Raw genomic sequence first — 20655 nt, forward strand, 5'->3', positions numbered from 1 at the left:
AAAAACTAGACTTTCAATGGTAGAAATTTAAAACGTTTCTTTCAGAATGTTTTTTTTCTTGACCTGGTCTCCTCACTGCAGCACAACGGGGTTCAAATAAATGAACTCTTGTTCGACTTTCAGCTTTAATTTGAGAGGTGGCCTATTTTTGGTCCTCATTCATCACTTTGTCAGCCGTACAGTTCAGAAGACGTTTAACTCAAAGCTGGAAGTGAATCTGGCTGGAGTTGAGGCCTGATGTGCATCAATGTGTCTGTTAATGCCGGAGTGACTAAAATATGTCCAAATATATGATTGTATGAACTAAACATTTTGGTCACCTAAATCTGGGGTGAAAGAAATAACTGCTGTTTCCTCTGCTGTTCATCTTAACGTGGAAGCAATCCCACAAGGGATTGAAGCTGAAACTGAGTAAGTCTTTAATATCAAATGCAATGTGCGAAATTACAGAGACAACACTAGAAGAATGCTGCTGAGGACGAAGTGTGGTGTTTGCCAAACTGCTCGTTGCTTTCAGGATCTTTTGCCCTAATCAAATATTGGAGAAGAAAATTTACTCTACGGTTAAAAAGCTTAAATTGTAATTGAGTATTTGACATCTAATCTACATTGTCATTTTTGTGCAGAATTTTTTTTTTTCTTCATTTAATCAACTGTTTAATCTATTGTCAAAATAATATTTCACTAAGTCGTAAAAGCACTTCGACTTAATTTCTCTTATATCCTGGTAGTGAAACCTGTTCATGTCCGGTAAGTTAATGCCCCGTCGACTCGTAGGACAACGTCTGAGTGATGGACGTTAACGTCTCCCTCTGTTTGCTGTCATCACTCAATGCTGGACACCAGCGTTTCTTGCGTTTCCAGCAGTTCTGACAGTTGTGTGTTGTGTCGAGCCTTAGTGAAGAAGTGCTTTTTGTTATGCAACGTTAAAGGGGAAGCAGGAGTCCTCTTTAACATGGTGGCCTCTATGCCAATGTTCCTCCGCCCCCCCTAACTGCCAGTTTAATACAACCGCCAGCGCTCCAGTCAGGTGTGATTTGTAACACAATGAGGTTTAGTCTTTTTTTTTTTTTTTCTCCGCAATTTTCTGGTTTTTCCTGACGAGTCGTTGGAAGTAGCTGTGTGTTGAGTCTTGTCTGTTTTTAATGGTGGTGGTCCAATGGGTTATCTTTTTGTGATGCTGAGTGTCTTGTGTTTGATATCAAATCCTTGGAAGTTTTCAGTGACGAAAGCGTCCTTATGAAAAGGGCTGAGCAAAGTGAAATACCGGCTTCGAAGGTAACTGCGGTGCTTGTGTGACCTCTGACCTTATTCTCTCAGTGCTGATGAGCATGTACACTGAGTCTCTCGCCTCTTGTCTCCTGGACGTTATTGTGTTATATTTTGGAAAACTCGATTTTTCTTTGATCTACTTTGGTACAGACAATAAAAACAGTATTTCCACTTCAAAACTTGACTCTTTTGTTTTGCATTGAGATGAGCAGTGTCGTAAACGAGATTCGATATATATGAATATGCACCTACTCACAGAAGACGTATTCTGATCTTTTGGTTGATGTACTACTACCACAAAGTACTCGAACACAAGAGTCCTGCATTCATAACCTTATATGTATCAGAAAAAAATTGCTTGAAGTAAAATGATTTATTTTGAAGAAAAATGTTTCCTACAATGGTTAACGTTTCTTGATTGATACTGCTGCTGCATTATTGTATATGTTGCATTTTACTGCTATTGATGTTTCTGAACTTCTTGCTGCACGGTTAGATCTTGAGCAATGAGTCAAAAGACAAATTTGTCGTATATCACGAGTACATTATTCCCATAGTCATGTGAGGCATAACTTGAGCAAACTGTTAAAGTCACCCTGCTCACAATACTGATGCTAGCAGTGTTTTCTGTGGTAACCTTCTTAGTCCAGTTATTTTGCAGGTATTTGCTCATTAACCAAAGTATTGGACACATTTTGACATGATGGAATCAACGACAATCCATCCAAACAAAATGTATCTAAAATGCCAGTACCACAAAGTGTGTGATTGTTCTACTTGATGAATACCTACTGCAGAAATGTTCATGCAGTGTTGAATTGGTTAATGCTCATCCCCCTTTAAAATAGCGTTTTCACTGTAGATTCAAAACATGCAGCAATTGAGTGGAACATAATCACATGAAGAAAACCACAGAGTTTAACATGCAGGAAACAAAGCAGTCTTTGTGAATCTCACATGAGCCTATAGTCCAGGCCTGGGGTTGACCTTTGACCCTCACCGCCCCAGAGCTGTGACATCAGAAAGGGCCAGAGGGGCTTTCATAGTGTCACAACTGGGAGTCAGTACTCAGATCCTTCACTTAAGTTAGAATTCCCGTGCCAACATGTAATAATTATACAACTGGTAAGAGCACTGTATTCAGAATATTGTATTACTCTTGATCTAATGTAAAAGTATGGATGTAATATTAGTTCAATTACACATTTCCCCCTGACTAACTACATTAGTACAGACTTCCGAATGGTAACAAACTACAGTACTGGAGTAAGTGTACTGAGCTAAATTCCACCTCTGCACACTGTAGGAGTGTCTCAAGAGTTGCTCAAGCTGTGGTCAATCACAGCAGCTGCAGTTGGACAGGATCGCCCTCTGCTGTCTGTTGGAAATGTGACTTTTTAATACTCTTATCAGTCGTATGCACATGACCTTGTCAGTGGAGGGCAGTGTTTGACAACGCAGAGCTGAGTCTGTCACAACAACTGTCACGGTTTTCTTAAGACGTAGATGGAGTTAATGAATAAATGTGTTTTTAAATGAAAAAATGGAAATGAACACAAGAAAATCTCCACTATTTATTGTTTTACCTTTTAACCTTATACGATAACCGGTTTCACCTGGGGTCCGTTTCCGTCCCTAAACTATGGGAAACCTTTAGGTTTCAGAACAGCTGTTGAGAGTTGGTTCAATCAACTCGGAGGTGGTTCGAGAAAACACTTTAGTCTTTAACGTAACAAGATCTTATGTCGTTCATAAGTGGAAACTGCGCTTAAATCCCCCTGATTCAGAGTATTTGAATGAATGGATGAGGAAATTAAAGAGCGCCGTGTCATTGGATGGGCTGCTGTCAGAGGGAGGAGCCTTCTTCAAGGTTTCTTGAAGAAAATCTGCTTCCGACAGGTTAGAGCGACTGACCGTGAGGTTTAGTTACCTTCATTTCTGAAACAGACATCCCAGTGTTTCCCTCATCTCAGGGTTAACAAACTCTGAGTTTCCACTAAACCCGCTTCTTGAAACGGACCCCTGAACGCAACGAATGGTGGGATTTACCATTGTGTTGATTCATTTTCGAGGAGTACCTGAAGGCAGCGTGAGATCTGATTGGCTTCAGCGTCCTCCTTGACAAAAAGAAGGAGGAGCGGAAAGAGAAAAGGCAGCAGTAGAAGGCGACTGTTACCGCTGGGACAAAAACAGTTCACCTCGAGCCTCCCGGACACCATGAAACACACTCTGCTGACTGGAAGAAAGCTTTCGATTTATTATTAAATAACAATAAAACAACATTACGTTTATACAGCCAAAACAGATGCGCTTCGTCTCGGCTCGTCCTCTTCTTCCATCGGCGTGAGCTAGCTTAGACTGTTAGCTTAGCAGTTAGCAGGACACCCACTCACCCTTGCATGCAGAACTTGGCACTATCAGGATTGGACGAATCATTCTGGATTTGCACCAAAACAGCATCTGACTACTTTACAACTGCAACGTTAGCTGATGTGAATGCGGCTTTTTTAAAACGTATTTAACGTTTCATTTTTTTTTTTTTTTACAAAAGACAGGAAGTGTTAATGAACTTCACTGCCAGCTAGCACAAAGCTAGCCCTGCAGCGGCACTGCTTCCTTGCGCTGCTTTGCTTCTGCAGCTGAAAGCGGGTCCTCTCAGCCTCTTCTCCCGTCCAGCGGTGCTGATACCCATTACCTGCTAAGGAGAGGCCACATATCCGCCGCTGTCTAACGCTGCTGGTCGTACAGCCCGGTCCTACTTCACCTCTCTGTTAACTTTAGTTGGTTGCTAAGGAGCCACACAATAGTCTCCGAGATGATCCCCGACAAAGTGCCGAAGGATGACGTCTTCCACGGGTCCGAGGACCTGAAGGAGAAGGCTCACATCCCCAGCTTTGAGAAATATAAAGAGCTCTACTTGAAATCCATAGAGAACCCGGATGGTAAGACCACGTTATCGTGTTTACACTCTGTAGGTTAAAACAACTGCAGATACTTGCTGTTTACTTGAGTATACATTTGATTTCGTATTTTACTTTGCAGATTAATACTACTACAATACAGCAACTAATACTAATGTAATGCACCATTAGACTTTAGGATACAATTTTAAGTGAGATCTTACATTTCACAAATGTAGATGTAGCAGGCAGGAGGGGGGAGGCTCTGCATCTGTGGAGCTATTGTTAATCAAGCAGCTGCTCGTGTCATTTCCGGGATTGTTTAGAGGCTCTGAAAAAATACCTCAGATGCATCAAACAGGTTTCCCTGCTCGTGGAATCCGGCTTCAGGGTGGATCACAAAAACTAGAATAAATCATGAAGTAATTTGTTAACTGAAGGTTTTGACAGTTAAATAATTACTACTTTTATTTGCACAGCTATTAATTACACAAAAATATACATCTTGTCTTAAGAAAAAAAGCTTAGCAACAGTTTTAAAGAAACCAAATCATACATTTGTATGCAACTCAATGTGATTAATCATCTTTGGCAACACTTTATGATAACCCATCAATAATAAATGGTAAATTGATATTTAACAATTAAATAAATAAATATTTGCCAATCTTCAATCAAGTAGTTTTAAATGTTAACCTTTTCATTGATTAATTGCAACCAAAACACTTGTATCCTAATAGACAGATATGTTTGTTTACCAAACTTAGCAAATGCATTATGCAATTATGATTTGCATAATTTCCCCATACATTTTAAAACAAAAAATCCACAGTCATGACTCCATGCACAACTACCGACCATGCAGGGCTTCAGAAATGTATCTGAGATGAGCATCTACAAAGTGGGATTTAAAACATCATAATCTCTCTTTGGTCCTTTTTTTCTTCGTGTCCTGCAGAGTTCTGGGGGGACATTGCCAAAGATTTCTTTTGGAAGACCAACCACACGGGTCCGTTCTTCGACTACAACTTCGATGTGACAAAAGGAGAAATATTCATCAAGTTTATGGAAGGAGCTTCCACCAACATCTGCTACAACGTCCTCGACCGCAACGTCCATGAGAGGAAGCTCGGCGAAAAAGTGGCTTTCTACTGGTTAGTTTGTGTGTGTGTGTGTGTGACAAAAGGCCACGGTTTCTACATAAAAACCTGTGGAGTTAATATTAGCATGGTCATTAACTAGTGTTAACACTTCAATGCTACTGAAGCTACACTGAATGAGATGAGTTGGGTTTTGGCAAAGTGGCCGATCGTTACATTTTAATTTTGGTGTGTGACTGCCAGTACAAGTTGCGTCGACCTCTGGCTAGTGTTGTTGTTTGTTTGTGTTCTTTTGTGAGGGGTGTCGCCTCTACGAACACAATAACAGGGATGAATTCCAGCAGATCGAATTCAAAGGAATGGAGCTGCAATCAACCGCCCTCCTTTCTCGCTCGCTCTCACATTCTTCTCATTAATTGCCCTTTTGCCCCCACTAGCTTTGTCTCTCGGCTGTAATATAAGACGGCATACAGTGCTGCACTTGTTCCTGTTTGTCCTGAAAAGCCACTCTTCTCTGTCTGCAGCATCCCTTCTTTTCATGTTTTTTTCCCCTCAAGCCCTTTCATCCTCTCAAGTCGCTTTGGATAAAAGCGTCAGCTAAAGGACATGTAATGTGTCCTGATGCGGATGGTGAGGCCGCAGAGAAGAATGCAGCCGAACCGCACAGGGCTGTTTGAAAGCAGGGTTGTCCGGGGTCTCATTTAAAAGGAACAGCGGTGCCGCAAAGTGTTCAACCACGAATCTTTGGGCAAGATACTGAGCTCATGCAATCAAAAACTAATAGAAACACACCATCTTAATGCAAGTCCAAAAGGATCAACACCCCGCCTAGTTCGTCCGGTTCTTGAGAGAGTCATGCCTGCGTCGTGCAGGCAGGGAGATTCTCCTCTCTAGTCGGGTGAGCAACAGAGCCTCCTTGTCTCAAACACAACGTTAACACTGTTGAGACGGAGGCCGAGACGATGCCCTACAGAAACTGACAGTAGCAGTCGTGCATTTGATTACTGATTCCCCAGAGAGAAATTAAAGCTTTCTCTACTCCAGTTGTTTCTTTCTTACTTGTTCCCTTTCACGCCCCGAAAACACTCCCCTCCTTCAGCTGAGGGGGAAACGGTGCCTTCTTAAATGTTCCTTCGGTTTGATCTTTTTATTTTTAGTGGTGTCCTCAAAAGAATGTGTTTGACATCTACACCCACGGCGTTGAAAACGGGTTTCAGTGTTGTGTATATTTATAGGTGTGTGTGTGTGTTTTATGAGTAGGTCTATGTTTATACATTTGTGTTATCGCTCTGAACGTTTCCCGATAGCAGTGCAAAGAAACGCTTCTGATGACCTTCGTTGAAGTGTTGGTTTCCAGCATGCACACCACGGTTCAACCGCATGTGTAATCAAAAAATGATTATACATCAACTCCAGACACCCAAATTCAAACATTAACTGGTTTATGTATTCATATATATATATATATATATATATATTAATTGGTATTGTCCGACCAGGCCAAAACACAAAGGTGCACAATTCTCTGCCGTGTATGACGAAGCACAGCAGCCCAACCTTTAGGAACTGGAAGCACGTAGAGCCTGTGAAAAGTGACATTGCATATCATTTTTCCTGCATCCGATACATCTTGCTGTTTAGGCCTAATTTTCGCGTTGACCTTTTTGATAGTTTCACAATGTAGTGGGCAGTCGTTTAAAAACTGGTTTCAACTTGAATGCCTGTGTTTGGTCTGGTTGGCGTTGAGAAATGACCTTGTATAGTTTTATCGGTGCTGATTAGCTCATTGTCAGACGTTGTGTGGGTAAAAGTGTTATGTTGAGATGATATGTATCATACATCAAAGGCCACATGTTTTACAGTTTGTAGACTGATGACGCTGAGAGACGAGATTCACAAACACAGCTGTAATTTAATAATCCAGAGAGACACAACTCTGTGCGTGCGTGTGTGAGTTTTGCAAGCTTGAGTGAAAACACTCCGTTGTGAAACGGGGGGAAGTTGAAATGTTTCACAACTTGCCTGAAGTTCTTAGATTAAATTTGACTTGTGTAAAATGTGATTTTATATATGTAATATTATATTTATTTTGACATGAGACCAGCTGTTGTCTTTTTAATAATTTTATTATCTTCAGATTATAGATTATCTTTTTATTTAGCAAAATTCCCACGGTGTAAATATTTTGTAGGAGCAACAATGTGCTGCAGGACCAGAATAGAGAATAGAATTAATATTATGCACACATTAACGTCATTAATGTCTTTCAGGATATGGTTTTGACAAATGGCCCCTGGAGTGGAGCTGAAACATTGGGTTGATCATGGGTTGGATTATTTGTTCTAGGGAAGGCAACGAGCCCGGTGATGAGCGGACGGTGACATACAGAGAGCTGCTGCAGAGGGTCTGTCGGTTCGCCAACGTCCTCAAGTCTCAGGGTGCGTTGAGAGTGACCCCATCTGCGTCCAAGTTCCTATCATTACGGTGCTTTGTTGCTTTTTACGTGATGAGTTTTTGACCTTTTTGTGCGCAGGAGTGAAGAAGGGCGACACGGTGTCCATCTACATGCCGATGGTGGTGGAGCTGGTGGTCGCCATGTTGGCCTGCGTCCGCATCGGAGCCGTTCACTCCATCGTGGTGAGTTAACGGGAAGAAAAACACTGCCAACACCGTGAATTCTGGGCGGTGTGGGATACAGTATGAACGTGAATACCGTGTGCGTTTCCGCTTCCAGTTTGCCGGTTTTTCTGCGGAGTCTCTGTGTGAGAGGATCATGGACTCGCAGTGTTCGCTGCTCATCACAGCAGGTGGGTTTCAGGCTGAGAAATTCAATCTGTATCCTATGTTCCCACAAGAATATGTTGACGCCGGTTGCCTCCCACTATGCAGCCGGCGCTTGATACTGCAAAAGTTTCTCATCTCGTTAAAAAATCCATTTGTGTTCTTCTATATTTTTTTTAATCAAAAGGCCCTTTTAGCTCCTACCAATATCTCCGTGACGTACTTGACCACAGTAAGATAATTAACACGTTTTTGCAACGCCACCACGATCTGAGTCAACGCCAGCTGTTCAAGTCAAAAGTAACCGAGCGCTACAGTTGGGATTGTGTGAGGCTGTAAGCCGGCGCGTGAGCAGAGCAATGTAGTGCTGTGGACAGGGGAGCAGCGGCTGGACGTAGTTCAGACACCTGCGTTGCCACCCTTCACCTTGCTGGGGAGCTGGAGCTGTGATCTCCTGTTTCCTGTGATCTCTTCAAATGCGCCGTAGTGCCTTTACAATGGAGTATTTCTGACCAGCAGTGGAGTTATAGTTTTATTACCTTGTGAAGAAAGTAATGAAAGTGTGAATGGTGAAACAAAGCTCAGTTACCCCACTGGCTGTCGTTTAGTTTTACTACCCTAGTTGATAAGGTTTAGTTTTTAACCACCCAATGACACTGCAGGCGCCCGGGATCAAGCTCGGCCGCGCCTTTTCCGCTCTCTCATCATCTCTTTGTTCATCTTGTGTTTTTACGTCTCATTCTCAGATGGTTTCTATCGAGGAGATAAGCTGATCAACCTGAAGCTCTTAGCGGACGAAGCACTAACGAAATGCAGAGACAAGTAAGCTGTGGAAAGAAACCCTCACACATCGACATATATCGTCCCGTAGCCTCATACCCGAACTCTATGCAGGACTTGGGAAATGAAAAGACCCAGAAATGTCTATGTTCGTGGTACGTTAATGTCTGTACTCAAAGGAGTGCCACAAGGCACACTGAACATCAAGGTCATAGCAATAAGAAGCTAATGGTTTCTGTGTCATGTCTCTGTGCAGAGGGTTCTCTATACAGAGGTGTATAATGCTGAAACACCTGTCCAAAGACGCAGAAGAGACTCTACTGGGCTCTCAGTCTCCTCCCGCCAAACGCCCCTGCTCTGATCTGCAGGTAAACCATAAACCCCTCAGAAATGTGCCGTTGCAAAAGAAGAACCGCAACAATAGTTCTTTGGTTTTACTGAATCTTCATATCATGCAGTCCCACCATGCTTTTGTCTTTGTGTAATTTAAGTTTACCGTCTCCCATGTTTAAGACACAGGGTCAGTTCTACTAACATGTAAATAATACTTATTTCACACTCATGTACTTTCTTTTTACTTAAAAGGGAAAGGGTGGTGATATTCTTTAGTTTTCAATCCTATGAAATGACCAAAAACCCAACAAAGAACCAATCCAACGCGATTGTCAAATGTTCCTGGTACCTGGATGTCGGTTGGACACATGTGCTTCTTTTCTACTAGATGTTGGCAGAACCCTTGACCTTTAACACTTGACTTAACTATAATGCAAATACTTTGGACTATGAACCGTTGTAGTTAAACGACACTTCATGTACTGTAGTAAAAGAGTCACCCAAAAGGAAAGCTGACAAAGTTGTTTTTGCTCTGATGCTCCACATAGCACATCTGCCCAACCAGCCTCCTGCTGTAGTGTGTTAAGAATGAAGGACTGTTACTGATTAATACTTTGGTTCAACTCCAAAAGCTTCTCAACTTGAGGTGATGTTGTGGTTTTTCTTTCAGTTTTGTCTTTTTGTTTGATTTGGGTTTTTAAAATAACCACTTTCCTTCATTAACTTCTCCTTCGTCCTCCTCCTGCACCTCCTCCTGCTCTTCTTCTTTTCATTCCCTCCCGTCCAGCAGGAGAAACAGACAGTGAGAGTAAAGAAAGCACATCCTGTACCGCAGGTATTTTTATTCCCTCCCCTAAATCCCCCTTCAACACCTTTTTTGGTTTATGCTTTTTGAATCGATATTTCACCCACAAGTAGAATTTTCATCCCTACACTGCAGGGTAAAAACAATAAACTTGGTAAGGAGAACTATTTGTTCAAGTAAATAAGTCCTTTTATGCTTCTTTGGTCATTTAAAATCTATGGTTCTATATATATATATCTATATATATATAGATATTCATCAGATATAAAGTAAGGAACTGTTAAACTAATTTATTGTTTTTACCCGCGACCAGCAGTTTGTTCCTGTGATTTCAGATAATTCAGATTACATCTGCGAACATTTCGTATATAAAAACAAATTACCTCTTTTTTTTGGGATGAATTTATAATTTTCTTACACTATGAAACAATTGTTAGATTATAGACATGAGAACTATAAGGAATATTAAGATAAGGGAAAAATGAGAAATGTCATTCTCGTTCTTAGACGTTTTCTGGATTGTCTGAAATGAATTGGAATGAAATGAAAATGTTCTGTAAGCTTGGATCTGTATTAACACATCTTTCTCTCTTTGTATCTCTCGTGAACTTTCCCTTCGTGTTGCACAGTTTTTGACCTACTTGTACAAAGTGACCTGCTGTGTTTTTGTTGTGTTTTTCTGACTAATTTAACTTTTCTCCTCTCCTTTGAAAGCAAGAAAAAATCTTGAGCCTTTGGTTTTGGCTCGCTGGTTTTAATACCTTTTTAAAAATGGGGGACTTCTGAATGGGCAACGCCAAAAGAAATCCCCAAGTGTTCCTAAAAAAAATCAGGATCTCAGTCACAATCACGATTTTGTTTTCCCTCTATGAATCGATGTTGAGTGCCTGGCATTAATCAATTTCAATGCAAATATGAGTTAAATATGAGCACAGCTTCGTTTTAATTCTTTTGGTTGTTGAAGTACAATTGGATTTTGTTTCTAGAAAATGCAGTGGGAATGTTTTGTTTGATCAAAAGGAATATTTCCCAACATGGTAGTGAAACCTTTTATGAATGTTAAAGTGCAATGAAAATAAGTTGTAACTAATACAATGAATGATTGTGATAAATAGCTGTTATCACAAAATAAATCATGATTGTTGTTTTGGCAACAATCCTGCAGCCGTACCTCTTGCATTTTCACACCCTTTTAATATTATCATTCGATATAATTATAACTAAATATTGATTATGGGAGCTTAATATATGTATTAGTTCTAAATATAAAACCACAGCAAATATATTTTAATTTTGAGGCCTTAGCATGAGCAGGATAGTCTACTTTAGATAATATAAAACTCAGATTCTGTATCGTATCTTAGTGATGAAAAATACTACATTTAATTCATTATTCTACACCAATTGCATTGAAAATGATCCGTATTTTATATCTAAAAACCCAATTTTACTTGCGTTTCCTCTTGTATATTTTTTTGATGCATCTCCAAAAAGCCCTGATTCCTTCTTTGTAAATATAGACGCTGATAGATGATAGATGCTGGATCAGAGGAGGAGTCCCCTGTTTTAATCTCAATTTGTATTGTACGTCCTTTACCTCTTTGTGCACATACTGTTCAGCTCATCAATCTGTAACGATAAAACCACAACTGACAATTTCTTTTCTCTGGTTCATACTGAATTAACCAAATTGTTAACAACGAGTTGAACATGTAGAGGAACCACGTTGATTGTACTAAAACACAAAGCCGGCCAACATGCTATTATCTTTAAAACAAAGAGCAGAGAGCGCAGCATTATGTGTTTGTGTGTGAGTGATGACGAGTGGACTTCATCTCTGTTGATTATCTGCTCGACAGGAGCTCACTTTTTTGTTTTGGCACATAAAGTAAAATGAGATTGATCCAAAAAACATTAAGTAATTTGAAAGATTTCTCTTTCTCAATGTGTATGAAGCTCAAACTTTCATTTGTTGGTTAGTCCAAAAAGATTGTGTCATCAAACGTTCCTCCGTATTGCTTAAGCTGTATACACTCTTTAACTCATTGAAACAGCACGTAATAAGTTACAAGTCAACTCAAATGTTTGTAACTTTGTTTCTTTATTCGCCGTCACTCAGATCCACAGGCCTGCCGTGTCTTGCACTCCTCTCCGAACTAGTTTGACAAGCTGACTTTCTTTCACTTTTGTGTTTTTCTTAGATTGTAGCTTGTTTCAAATGTTTGGTAACCGATTGACCGAGATTTCATTGACAACTGGTTTTGACTTGTCCTATCTGTGCTTGATTGTTTGCACTTGTGTGTGTGTGTGACACATCAGGTCCCGTGGAACCCCGAGGTGGACTTATGTTGGCACACACTGGTCCGTGGAGCTTCTGACGAGTGTGAACCGGAGTGGTGCGCTTCGGAGGATCCTCTCTTCATCCTCTACACCAGTGGCTCCACTGGTAAACCAAAGGTAAAGGGAGGGGGCGGGAACAACATCATGTTATATCTTTAAACTGTTTTAAGTTCTGTTTGTAACAGTCGCGCCAGCGCAGACAAACTTTACTTAATTAACAAACCTAGGTGAGCAAAACCTTTTCGGTTTAGTATGAAAAGAGCCCAGATCGGTGAAAGGTCACACCTTAAAGTATCATTCACCCGTTGCTGTATGAAACAGACCTTTGTTGAGCCCATGCAGACTAGTGAGTTGGGTTCTCCGAACGAATACACATCTCCATGTGCTGATGCTTTCCAGAAGCTTAGCCCAACCCTCACCTGTTTGTCCAACCAGTCTTTCCTGTAACCCGCCATTTGATCCGTAGCAGAATTCCGCAGGTTTGTGGTAAATATCTGTCTCCACTGCGCAGAAAATGAAAACGGGCCCCGAATTTGACCTGGAGGCAATTTTAAACCGGTGTAAACATTTTCTCAACATTTTGATATTGAGTCAAACACCGGACCGGCGCACATAATTTGGTTTTCTACTTTGTAGTCAACAAACACATTGCCGTCATACAGGAATACATGATACACAGATGCGTGGAGATGTTGGAGGTACCTCCAACAAGAAATTTAGCAGGATTTGCCCCTTTTTTGCACTTTCTGTATCTGTGACTAGAAAAAATGGCCGCTTAAAATAATACAAAAAAGTTGAATCATCATACTAGAAAGCTTCTCTCGTGTGCAGGGAGTTCTCCACACAGTCAGCGGCTACATGCTCTACACCGCCACGACCTTCAAACTGGTGTTCGACCACCAGCCGGACGACATCTACTGGTGCACGGCGGACATCGGTTGGATCACCGGACACTCGTACATCACCTACGGCCCGCTCGCTAACGGGGCCACCAGCGTCCTGGTGAGTTCTTCCCATTGGGTCCCACTGCAGGTTAAGTCTGACTCGACCTGCCACCAAAAGCCAGGACTCTCATATAATTAGAGACACATTATAATATTTAGGCTACATACACGCTAGTATCTTTTTGTCTTGATGTCATTTCACGAAGCGTCCACACTACACGGCGTTTGTGGGCACCGAAAAAGGATGCGAGAGGATTTATTTAATTGATAAATGAAATAATACTAATAATCACTGAGGCTAAAGAAAAAGGATGTTTTAAATGATAAAATCCACGCTCCCCAGTCCGAAATGTGATTTACTGTTTTTGTTCACGTAGGTTTTTAGATTTAACGTACTGTTTGTGTTTCAGTTTGAGGGCCTGCCTACTTACCCAGACGTCAGCCGCATGTGGGAGATTGTGGACAAATATCACGTGAGCAAGTTCTACACGGCTCCGACCGCCATCAGACTGCTGATGAAGTACGGCAGAGAGCCGGTGCTCAAGTGAGTCGGGATCATCTCAAGCTGGCTCGCTGGTGTCTGCTGCTCATTAGTTGTCTGTTTTACTACTTCAGTTTCGGTGCTAAACCACGTTCTATCTGCAGGTATAAGCGAGAGTCTCTGAAGGTTTTGGGGACAGTGGGAGAGCCCATCAACCCCGAGGCCTGGCATTGGTACTACAGTGTGGTGGGGGAGAAGAGATGTCCTATTGTTGACACCTTCTGGCAGACAGAAACTGTAAGTTAATACTTTTTGGTAGACGATTCATGAACTGAACTGCTGCTGAAGGAAAAACCCAAACAATATTTCGAACTACCTCACTCAGTAGTACTGATTGCAGCTACCATTTGAATTACATGACATTACATGTCATACCAGCAGGAGGCGAGCCAGCCAACGGTTTACTCTCAACATGTTGGATAACAACGTTTCTCCATGTTTTCAGGGTGGGCATGTCCTGACTCCGCTACCTGCAGCAACACCCATGAAACCCGGATCTGCTGTGAGTGAATAATGCACAAAATACACACAACTCAATATTCTGCTATAGATGCCAGGGTAACATTGTAAAACATCACGATACAGTGAGGAAGGCTTCAAAGAGATTTACTGTCATTCTAACTTTGAAGGGGATTAGTATTGGAAAAGGATGAACTTGGAATTAAGACATAAAAGCAAAATACATTTTCTAAAGTCAACATTAAAAGGAAGCTTTTTTTTTTAATTGAATGAATATCAATTTCAATGGCAACTAGTTTGATCATCGATGAAACCATTTTATGAAGAAATTGCAAACCTTTTTAATTTAGATAATTTGTTCAAACTGTCTTTTTTGGTGAACATGCTAATTGTTTAACATGTAAACAAAAATAAATCCCTGATTGCCGCATAACTCATTCAACACAATTCTCTGACAAAAATCCAGTGTTGAAAAACAAATGATATACAGAGAAGGAGGTCAACATCTGCCATCTGTTCTTTTGCTGTTCTCCAGACGTTCCCGTTCTTCGGAGTGGTACCAGCCATCTTGAATGAGTCTGGAGAGGAGCTGGAGGGGCCGAGTGACGGATACCTGGTTAGGACGGTTCCCACCACGTTTTTAAAGGATCGTGCACTCCCTGTCTTCCTCACGTGTGTTGACCCGTTCCTGCTTCCTCTTCCTGTAAACAGGTATTCAAACAGCCGTGGCCCGGAGTGATGAGGACGGTGTACGGAAACCAGCAGAGATTTGAAACCATCTACTTCAAAAAGTTCCCTGGATACTACGTCACAGGAGACGGTGAGAGACCAGGGGGAAAACTTCTCATTGCATTAAGCATTATTATACATTTTGGTCTGTTTGCTACAGACGGTTTCTTTTATTGCTTTAATTTGTAATCAATATTCTCATACTATCAAATATTAGTCTATTCAACTACCTTTACCAATTTTTTTGATTAAATTGTATTTTCTTATTTTATAACTGCAGTAACAAACCACTTGTGCTGCTGCAAAATTGTGCTGGAAGCATTGAACTTGGAAGCGTTGTTTAAACTTTGTTATTAATGTACAGGTTGCCGTAGAGACGAGGATGGCTACTACTGGATAACAGGGAGGATAGACGACATGCTGAATGTCTCTGGTAAGAAGCAGCCCTGAGCTTATCTGATTTTAATTTCCTCAATGAGGTTTTGTTTCTGTTAATAATAATAATAATCTTTGCTCACTTTTTAATTATTGATAATTCCCACCAAAAAGCCTTAACAGAAGTTATATTGCACTATAAAAGGAGTTTTTTGTTGTTCACTCAACTTTCAAAACCGTTTAAGACGTTTAAGAAGATTTTGAAAAGAGCTTGGCAACAAATAAATTATTGAAATAAACCCTCATCCGTTTTGTTTACCTCCAAATGATTAATTGATTAATTGTAATTTGTATAGTGCTTTAAAATGTACTCTTAACGTGATAAAACAGAACCAATCAAAATAAAATAAAATAGGACTATAATAAAGCAGATGCAAGATATTACAGTATTAAACTAAACTTACATGACTAGCATCATGGGTGAAAACTAGATTTAACTAGATATTCAATAATAGATCATGTTAAAGAAGACTAACTTATTTAAATATTACTTGAAAATAGAGAATTATAATGGAGGATTCACTCATTTAATTTTTGGGGGTTATCATGTTTTAAAATTTGATAAAAAGCTTAATACAAAGACCTTAATAGAAGCTTTCAATGTAAAACAAGGACATTAACTTCAGCTCTTCTCTTACTGAGCATAGTTGGCAGGCACCATTAACCCCTAGAATACAAACACACAGAAATAATGTGAGCAACGAAGGGAAAACAATTTATTAGATCATTTAAAGCAACGCATGTATTTAAAGTCTTCATTAATAAGTGCTCTTCCAGTGTCCAAAAAAAGTTCAAGACAGAAACATGTCAACCAAGATAGCTTCTCAGGGAACATGAGGGTTATTCTCCCTACTCTCGTGGCCCTGATGAAATGAATTCTGTACGTGTGGAACTTTGCTGGGGGATTACGGTTTAAAAAAACAACTTTTTGTCTCCCCTACAGGTCACTTGTTGAGTACAGCGGAGGTGGAGTCGGCTCTGGTGGAGCACCAGGCCGTTGTGGAAGCTGCTGTTGTGGGCAGACCTCACCCCGTCAAAGGAGAGAGCCTCTACTGCTTCGTAACCCTCACGGACGGAGTGACGTACAACCGGACGCTGGAGGCAGAGCTGAGAAAACAAGGTTGGTAACGACGGCCCAGTCGGGAGTGGTCCGTCATCAAGTATTCTTCAACCAAGTGTCTTTGTCAGTCGGTACGAGCTTCATGGGACACGAGACGTCTCCACCGAAACTCCCAATCAGATCAGATTCCCATTGCACAGATATGAAAAGGGAGAAATAATAATGCAAAGAAAAGTGCTTTATTTAGTTTTGTCCAAACGATTACTGCCATAGATGATGTAGTTTATATCCTGCATAATATTTATTGTATAGAGAAGCCTGGATTTTAGTGACTTTTTTTTCCCATCTTTTCGGGGTTCACAGTGCGGGAGAAGATCGGTGCCATCGCAACACCAGACTTCATCCAGAATGCTCCAGCACTCCCCAAGACCAGATCTGGTAAAGTTACAGAAAATGAAGGAAAACTGCTCTAAAAGATACCTTTTTTAAAAAGGTTACATCTCACCATCATCCCCTCTCTGCCGCTCGTAGGTAAGATCATGCGGCGAGTCCTCCGCAAAATCGCCTGTGATGAACGAGACCTGGGGGACATCTCCACGCTGGCCGACTCCTCCGTGGTCGAGCAGCTCTTCCAGAACCGCTGCCGCATGGCCGTGTGACGGCGCGCGTGATCCTCGCGAGGAGGCTTTGACTGCCGCAGCGGGCCACCAAGGAAGCCATGGGAGATGATGATGATGATGAGGAGGAGGAGGATTCCCAGGATTCTCCTTGTCCAACAAACAACCTTTTAGCTCCTTATGAGTGTGGCCGGTGTGCAGCGGAGCACAAAACATTTTTGTTTTAAACTGACCCCACTGTCCTTTTAATGTAAGAAAAATCCGCAGGAGGGAGAGACATCTGTCTGCTCACGTTCCCCCACTAATCAAGTAGTAGTTGTCATTTTAGCAGCAGAGGGACACACAGAGTTGGACGTTGCTCTGTATGTTTTCTGTGAAAGACCCTTGTGCAGTCTAACTCGGACACGTAACACTTCCTTTTATCCTAGCCAATAACACAGCAATATCTGCTGCCTAACAGCTGGGTGAAAGTGTAAATTCAGTTTCATTACATTGGCTTTCTTGTAGTTGAGGTGTCCCTACACTGGAGTGAGGCTAATGCGAGGTGCTACCTGTAACGGCCCGGTTTGATTCAACAAAGCTGTCCTCTTCCGTCCCTCGCTGCCACCGTACTGTTATGTACACTGATGATTACGCCCCATTTCTACAGCTTTCATTTTCTAATATCATTTTCTACAATGTCTTTTAATCTGCCTGATTTTTTTGCTCTAGGATTCCTCTTTATCTCTGCTTGTACGTTCGTTCTCCTCTTTGTGTTGAAGTTGCTCTGGGAGCTTCTCTTCTTTAGGTTTGGTGGAAACAGGGAAAGTGTGCGCAGCTTCACGTCACATGGTCGATTCCACTCACTAAAGCTCAGAACCAGCTACGGCTCTCACATGGGAAACCCCCCTTTTTTTTTTTTTTTTTACTACATCCTCTCAAAGTTGATCCAGAATCAAAAACTCTCCTCGTGGGAGTTGATGTATTCCAGAGACGAGAGGCCGGAGCTTGTGAGGGCGAGCGATGTGGCGCTAGGTGATCTAGGATTTGATGCACGCCTCCCTCGTGTCTCTAGACTCCATGTTGGTAAGGTACCAAACGCAATCCCACACTGCAAGTATCCTTTTTGGATTTAGTCAAATAATCGCCTATATTTTGGTTGATGGTAGGGTACTAGTATCAAGAAATAACACGCGTTGACGTCTTCTTAAAAGGTTCACCTTTGTTCAGCGGATAGTTTTTCCATATTTAACTTTCTTCTTGACGAACGTCACAGCTGTGATTCGAGCGAATACTCGAGTGCAATGAATCAGAAGCAGGACCTCACATCTATCATCAGCTGTTCATCCTTTTCAAATCGGTCGCTGTTTGTGTTTCAATGTGCCAACATACGTAACTGTTTGGCTGGGTGTATAAAGCTAATAATTGTAATTAATAATCTAATGTCCAGGGGAAAAAAAGGTGCAGCTGCATATTTGATTTAGGAGATTTGAATGTGTGATTGTACAATAGTGAAGGAAAGAGAATTTTGCTGTTTGTATTTTTATTTTTCTCTGTTCATCCTCATTTTTGTTATTATTTCTCTGTATCAACGTGTATGCAATGACAGTAAATGGACATGACTACTGCCTCTCATCCTCTGTCCCTGGCTGGCTCTTTTAAAGACTCATTTGGATGACTATGTGATGTGCTTTTTCCGGAATGGTTATACTTGAAGGTTAATGACGATTTAAATCACTCCCACCATTTTTCAAACATTAATCCAGTTTTTTATTTAACAATCCGTCCTCGCGCATTCTTCTGCAGTCTCCTCACTCTGGCTGTACGTAACTATGGCAACAAGGTGGCGGGGAGCTGCTCGCCGTCACGTTACATGAGAGGAGTTGAGACGCTGACTGGGAGTAGCTGCTTTTCTAGTCTACATCTAACATTACCATGCAAGGAGGCATGGTTGGTTGACTTTGTTTGGTCAAACCTGACGCTCTCTCATACCAACGTCTTCAATCCTCAATGCTTGTGTAATAAGCAGTGGAAAACACATGTGCCGTCCTGTTTGTTTACTTTTCACCTGCATGTAGTTAGTTAATTTGTTTTGTAACTGTTGCGTAGCAGCAGGATGACTCTTGCAGTTTTTCATTTGTTTGGCGAGAGCTTGTTCAGGTTAATAATTCCTTTTATCAACAACCTTTGCCCACAATGATATAGTCACAAACTAATTCCCAGTTAAGGCAGCGTGTAGACAACTCAAGTTCGGCTGTTATCTTCTACCTTTTGCTCTATTTAGCACTCTGGACTTTAACATTTTTAAAAAAAATTTATCAAACCCCACACCCTGCCATGCGTATGAAGTGGTTACGCTCCTCGGTAGGTGGGAGACAATGCACAAAACAAATGCACGCTCTGTTATATTCTTTTGAAACCAATTGCAGAACTTTGGAAGCCTTAATGGCTCAGTCGGGTCTGCTCCTACAAAGGAGAAGTGTTCGGGTCCTGGTGGTGTGCTTGCCGGCCGTCACAGTGTCGTGGCTTCCCGACACACTTGAAATAAAGGCCACTCTTATGGGTCAAGTCCAAAGGGCTGCAGGTAAAATGCCCTGCGTGACATTAAGCTTCCCCAGTACCACTCGAGTGAATCAAATCCTCCTTCCTTTCTTTCTGGGTGCGAGGTTCCGAGAACAGAGGATGTCATTCGTTGTACGTAAATGTAAAGCCTGTTGAGGCAGATTTGTGATTCTATTCACCTCAATTTGATCTATATATATATATATATATATATAGATCAACTTGAGGTGAATAGAATATTTCACGTCATACAGACAGGAATGTTTGGATGACTCATCTTTCATCATCACTGCTGCCTTTGTTTGGATGACATCAAATGTGTGGCATCTACTGCATCGATATCCAAGCCGTTTTTACCCTGACCAAAACAAAAGAATCATTTTTCAGGCAAAGATGATCAGTTTCTACAGGATATCTCATTTCTTGAACTTGAACACCAACACACACAGTACTGATATTATATATATATACACTCACCGGCCACTTTATTAGGTACACCTGTCCAACTGCTCGTTAACACTTAATTTCTAAGCAGCCAATCACATGGCGGCAACTCAGTGCATTTAGGCATGTAGACATTGTCAAGACAATCTCCTGCAGTTCAAACCGAGCATCAGTATGGGGAAGAAAGGTGATTTGAGTGACTTTGAACGTGGCATGATTGTTGGTGCCAGAAGGGCTGGTCTGAGTATTTCAGAAACTGCTAATCTACTGGGATTTTCACGCACAACCATCTCTAGGGTTTACAGAGAATGGTCCGAAAAAGAAAAAACATCCGGTGAGCGGCAGTTCTGTGGGCGGAAATGCCTTGTTGATGCCAGAGGTCAGAGGAGAATGGCCAGACTGGTTCGAGCTGATAGAAGGGCAACAGTGACTCAAATAACCACCCGTTACAACCAAGGTGGGCATAAGAGCATCTCTGAACGCACAGTACGTCCAACTTTGAGGCAGATGGGCTACAGCAGCAGAAGACCACACCGGGTGCCACTCCTTTCAGCTAAGAACAGGAAACTGAGGC

The 20655-nt window shown here is 41.5% G+C and overlaps 1 protein-coding gene across 2 annotated transcripts; it reads left to right on the forward strand.

The window, feature by feature from the left end:
- The first annotated feature begins 3401 nt into the window (after positions 1-3401).
- On the forward strand, positions 3402-18710 carry acss2 (acyl-CoA synthetase short chain family member 2). 2 transcript variants are annotated; one of them, XM_037478787.2, is made up of 19 exons: positions 3402-4214; positions 5131-5326; positions 7619-7710; positions 7806-7909; positions 8007-8079; positions 8800-8875; positions 9090-9201; positions 9954-10001; positions 12291-12428; positions 13143-13313; positions 13666-13799; positions 13901-14033; positions 14242-14298; positions 14791-14871; positions 14967-15075; positions 15349-15417; positions 16363-16539; positions 16843-16917; positions 17011-18710. In XM_037478787.2, the coding sequence occupies exons 1-19, from the start codon at positions 4088-4090 to the stop codon at positions 17136-17138; spliced, it is 2100 nt and encodes a 699-aa protein (XP_037334684.1). In that variant the 5' UTR covers positions 3402-4087; the 3' UTR covers positions 17139-18710. The 2 variants fall into 2 exon arrangements, with proteins under 2 accessions (XP_037334684.1, XP_037334685.1); XM_037478788.2 differs by lacking the exon at positions 9954-10001.
- The last annotated feature ends 1945 nt before the right edge of the window (positions 18711-20655 follow it).

The sequence above is a fragment of the Pungitius pungitius genome, chromosome 1, assembly GCF_949316345.1.
Source record: "Pungitius pungitius chromosome 1, fPunPun2.1, whole genome shotgun sequence".
Taxonomy (NCBI): Eukaryota; Metazoa; Chordata; class Actinopteri; order Perciformes; family Gasterosteidae; genus Pungitius; species Pungitius pungitius.